The 5446-nt window shown below is 45.1% G+C and overlaps 1 protein-coding gene across 1 annotated transcript; it reads right to left on the bottom strand.

The window, feature by feature from the left end:
• Positions 1-1807: 1807 nt before the first annotated feature.
• LOC139382660 (octapeptide-repeat protein T2-like) lies at positions 1808-2296 on the bottom strand. The gene has a single exon (XM_071126750.1). The coding sequence runs from the start codon at positions 2294-2296 to the stop codon at positions 1808-1810; it is 489 nt and encodes a 162-aa protein (XP_070982851.1).
• Positions 2297-5446: the final 3150 nt, after the last annotated feature.

Raw genomic sequence — 5446 nt, 5'->3', positions numbered from 1 at the left:
CAGGTATATTGTTCTCTATAGATCCTCTCTGTCAGGTGTATCAGGTCTATTGTTCTCTATAGATCCTCTCTGTCAGGTGTATCAGGTATATTGTTCTCTATAGATCCTCTCTGTCAGGTGTATCAGGTCTATTGTTCTCTATAGATCCTCTCTGTCAGGTGTATCAGGTCTATTGTTCTCTATAGATCCTCTCTGTCAGGTGTATCAGGTCTATTGCTCTCTATAGATCCTCTCTGTCAGGTGTATCAGGTCTATTGTTCTCTATAGATAATCTCTGTCAGGTGTATCAGGTCTATTGTTCTCTATAGATCCTCTCTGTCAGGTGTATCAGGTCTATTGTTCTCTATAGATCCTCTCTGTCAGGTGTATCAGGTCTATTGTTCTCTATAGATCCTCTCTATAGATCCTCTCTGTCAGGTGTATCAGGTCCGTTGTCTTTTCTACTTTTTATCTGGTTTAGTTTAACTCTGGTCTTTTTTCTCCTTCATTTTTTGGCCCAACGCTGCTAAGTTAAAGGTCACTCACCCGTGTAAATGGCAGAAGAAGACAATTACCAAGGGGACAAAGTGAACACTCCACAGTGTGCGACCTGGTGACTGAGCCGTTTACGAAGATGAGGATCTACTCGGACAACTGAAATACTACGACACTGAACTCTGTAAAAATCTTTGAAATGTTTACATGTTGATTTATTTTTGTTCAGTGTAGTTCTATTGTATATTCAATAAAAGTACCTTTTCTGTTTGAAACGTTCATGGTGTCTCCGTTGCCCTGTACTCCAGGGGCCGTCTGTGATCGTACCATCAAATCCTATGGAGGATATTTAAAAGAAAACTCCACCTAAAAACTATCTTTTGTTATTTGTTTCATTCGTTGTCAACATAATCCCAAAATGCTTTCAAGATATGCACCTTTTAAAATACATAAATCATCTGATGCATTTTGCCAGATCAAAAACAACAAACCGAAAGACTAAAATAAATGTTTATTTAAACAAGTGCCTTGTTTTTATGCCTAATGGTGTGCAGAACACAGAACACGATCGTACGGCTTTTTCAAATCATCACTTGGCTGCAGGTGCCTTAATGCCTCAAACTTTTACACATTGATCTGGAGCAGTTCGCAATTACTGGGGCTTCGTGTCCGAAGAGACCGGGGTGTTCTTCACTACGTGGTCAGTCTGCCGCTGTTCCCACCAACACCGAGGTTTTTAATTGGACTGTGTTCAGATTTCCATTAGCCTTTTGTTGAAAATCTGTTGAATAACGGGGAAGTGAGAGGCTGTTTTATTTACAGAGCAGAGAGCGAGATAATTACTGCCCTAAAAGCATGGCAAAGAGAGAGTAAGAAAGAGAGAGTAAGAAGGAGAGAGTTATATAAATAGAGAGAAGGGGTGGGTGGGTGGGGCTCTTGAGAGGTATACAGAAAGAGAGGGTGAGCTATTAAGAGGGGTCAAAATTAAGGAAGAGAGACATGCATGTGAGACGTATGAGGTAACAAGGCAGATTGCCCTGTCATGAAATATGGATAAAATGTTCAGAAAGAGCCCTTTTGAAATGTGCTTCCCTCTCCTCCTGCTTCTGTCACCTCCTGCATCCCTCTCCTCCGACTTCTGTCACCTCCTGCATCCCTCTCCTCCGACTTCTGTCACCTCCTGCATCCCTCTCCTCCGACTTCTGTCACCTCCTGCATCCCTCTCCTCCGACTTCTGTCACCTCCTGCATCCCTCTCCTCCGACTTCTGTCACCTCCTGCATCCCTCTCCTCCGACTTCTGTCACCTCCTGCTTCCTTCTGCTCCTGCTTCTGTCACCTCCTGCTTCCGTCTGCTCCTGCTTCTGTCTCCTCATGAAGGTGTCTCCTCCTGCTTCTGTCTCCTCCTGAAGGAGTCTCCTCCTGCTTCTGTCTCCTCCTGAAGGAGTCTCCTCCTGCATAACTCTCCTCCTGCTTCTGTCTCCTCCTGCTTCTGTCTCCACCTGAAGGAGTCTCCTCCTGCTTCTGTCTCCTCCTGAAGGAGTCTACTCCTGCTTCTGTCTCCTCCTGCTTCTGTCTCCTCCTGCTTCTGTCTCCTCCTGCTTCTGTCTCCTCCTGCTTCTGTCTCATCCTGAAGGAGTCTCCTCCTGAAGGAGTCTCCTCCTGCTTCTGTCTCCTCCTGAAGGAGTCTCCTCCTGCTTCTGTCTCCTCCTGAAGGAGTATTCTCCTGCTTCTGTCTCCTCCTGAAGGAGTCTCCTCCTGCTTCTGTCTCCTCCTGAAGGAGTCTCCTCCTGCTTCTGTCACCTCCTGCTTCTGTCTCCCCATGCTTCTGTCTCCTCCTGCTTCTGTCTCATCCTGAAGGAGTCTCCTCCTGCTTCTGTCTCCTCCTGCTTCTGTCTCCTCCTGAAGGAGTCTCCTCCTGCTTCTGTCTCCTCCTGAAGGAGTCTCCTCCTGCTTCTTTGTCCTCCTGAAGGAGTCTCAGTAATAATACAGGAGTTTGTGACTCTCCTCCTGAAGGAGTCTCAGTAATAATACAGGAGTTTGTGACTCTCCTCCTGAAGGAGTCTCAGTAATAATACAGGAGTCTGTGACTCTCCTCCTGAAGGAGTCTCAGTAATAATACAGGAGTTTGTGACTCTCCTCCTGAAGGAGTCTCAGTAATAATACAGGAGTTTGTGACTCTCCTCCTGAAGGAGTCTCAGTAATAATACAGGAGTTTGTGACTCTCCTCCTGAAGGAGTCTCAGTAATAATACAGGAGTTTGTGACTCTCCTCCTGAAGGAGTCTCAGTAATAATACAGGAGTTTGTGACTCTCCTCCTCCTAAAGGAGTCTCAGTAATAATACAGGAGTTTGTGACTCTCCTCCTGAAGGAGTCTCAGTAATAATACAGGAGTTTGTGACTCTCCTCCTCCCGAAGGAGTCTCAGTAATAATACAGGAGTTTGTGACTCTCCTCCTCCTGAAGGAGTCTCAGTAATAATACAGGAGTTTGTGACTCTCCTCCTCCTGAAGGAGTCTCAGTAATAATACAGGAGTTTGTGACTCTCCTCCTCCTGAAGGAGTCTCAGTAATAATACAGGAGTTTGTGACTCTCCTCCTCCTGAAGGAGTCTCAGTAATAATACAAAGTTTGTGACTCTCCTCCTCCTGAAGGAGTCTCAGTAATAATACAGGAGTTTGTGACTCTCCTCCTCCTGAAGGAGTCTCAGTAATAATACAGGAGTTTGTGACTCTCCTCCTCCTGAAGGAGTCTCAGTAATAATACAGGAGTTTGTGACTCTCCTCCTCCTGAAGGAGTCTCAGTAATAATACAGGAGTTTGTGACTCTCCTCCTCCTGAAGGAGTCTCAGTAATAATACAGGAGTTTGTGACTCTCCTCCTCCTGAAGGAGTCTCAGTAATAATACAGGAGTTTGTGACTCTCCTCCTCCTGCTGCTGTAACGTTTTTCTGTCCGTCAGTCCGTCTGCACCTCGTCCATCACTATGGAGGTCGTCCTCAACTCCTACTCTGTATGGTCCAGCGTTTCATCCAGCCAATCAATGAACAGGAATGACCTCAGAATGCAGTCCGTCTGCACCTCATCCATCACTATGGAGGTCGTCCTCAACTCCTAACCTGTGTGGTCCAGCGTTTCATCCAGCCAATCAATGAACAGGAATGACCTCAGAATGCAGTCCGTCTGCACCTCATCCATCACTATGGAGGTCGTCCTCAACTCCTACTCTGTGTGGTCCAGCGTTTCATCCAGCCAATCAATGAACAGGAATGACCTCAGAATGCAGTCCGTCTGCACCTCGTCCATCACTATGGAGGTCGTCCTCAACTCCTACTCTGTATGGTCCAGCGTTTCATCCAGCCAATCAATGAACAGGAATGACCTCAGAATGCAGTCCGTCTGCACCTCGTCCATCACTATGGAGGTCGTCCTCAACTCCTACTCTGTGTGGTCCAGCGTTTCATCCAGCCAATCAATGAACAGGAATGACCTCAGAATGCAGTCCGTCAAAGGGCGAAGCTGCTATTCAATCCAATAAATAACTGATATCAGTGTCAATTTAAATGAATGACAGGTGATTATTGTTGGGGTTATTCTGTTTTGACCATGATTCAGCCTTCTGTGTGTATTTAATGTAATTTTTATTTTGTTTTATTTTTTTTATTTCACCTTTATTTAACCAGGTAGGCCAGTTGAGAACAAGTTCTCATTTACAACTGCGACCTGGCCAAGATAAGGCATAGCAGTGTGAACAGACAACACAGAGTTACACATGGAGTAAACAATTAACAAGTCAGTAACACAGTAGAAAAAAGGGGAGTCTATATACATTGTGTGCAAAAGGCATGAGAAGGTAGGCGAATAATTACAATTATGCAGATTAACACTGGAGTGATAAATGATCAGATGGTTATGTACAGGTATATTGGTGTGAAAAAGAGCAGAAAAATAAATAAATAAAAACAGTATGGGGATGAGGTAGGTGAAAATGGGTGGGCTATTTACCAATAGACTATGTACAGCTGCAGCGATCGGTTAGCTGCTCAGATAGCAGATGTTTGAAGTTAGTGAGGGAGATAAAAGTCTCCAACTTCAGCGATTTTTGCAATTCGTTCCAGTCACAGGCAGCAGAGAACTGGAACGAAAGGCGGCCAAATGAGGTGTTGGCTTTAGGGATGATCAGTGAGATACACCTGCTGGAGCGCGTGCTACGGATGGGTGTTGCCATCGTAACCAGTGAACTGAGATAAGGCGGAGCTTTACCTAGCATGGACTTGTAGATGACCTGGAGCCAGTGGGTCTGGCGACGAATATGTAGCCCAAACTCGTGAGGATGTTTCACTTCCTAGAAATTAAATCAAATCCATTTTTATTTGTCACACACACATGGTTAGCAGATGTTAATGCGAGCGTAGCGAAATGCTTGTGCTTCTAGTTCCGACCATGCAGTAATATCTAACAAGGAATCTAACAATTTCACAACAACTCCCTTATACACACTATAAGTGTAAAAGAATGAATAGGAATATGTACATACAATTATATGAATGAGTGATGGCTGAACGGTATTGGCTAGATATTCTACCTTTTAAGCCACTAATCAGTTGTGACTGAAATCTACTCTGTCTGTGAACATTTTTCTGGGAGACGATGTGAAAGAATCACAATGTGTCTGGGGTTTGAATCAGAGGTTTCCTCTGGCGTTGAGGTGACGGAGGAAACACAGACGTCTCTCCATCTGCTAGTGCCTTTAGTCTCAACTTTACCACTCTTTGAAACGTGCGAGACAGGGAATGAGTCAGAAAGAGGGGGGGGAGAGTGGAGAGGGGAGGGGAGGGGAGAGAATGAGGAGATAGGAGGCCAGAGAAATCGAGTTAGAGAGATTGAGAGGGAGAGTTGCTTTAGGTTGAATTGAATTCCCCACCCTCTATCCTCCCCATCTGTGCTTCCCTACATTTTAACTCTCCTTAGGCCTCCC

The sequence above is a fragment of the Oncorhynchus clarkii genome, chromosome 24 (assembly GCF_045791955.1).
Source record: "Oncorhynchus clarkii lewisi isolate Uvic-CL-2024 chromosome 24, UVic_Ocla_1.0, whole genome shotgun sequence".
Classification (NCBI taxonomy): Eukaryota; Metazoa; Chordata; class Actinopteri; order Salmoniformes; family Salmonidae; genus Oncorhynchus; species Oncorhynchus clarkii.
Note: the sequence above shows the minus strand (reverse complement) of the source record. Positions and strands in the feature narration are given on the sequence as shown.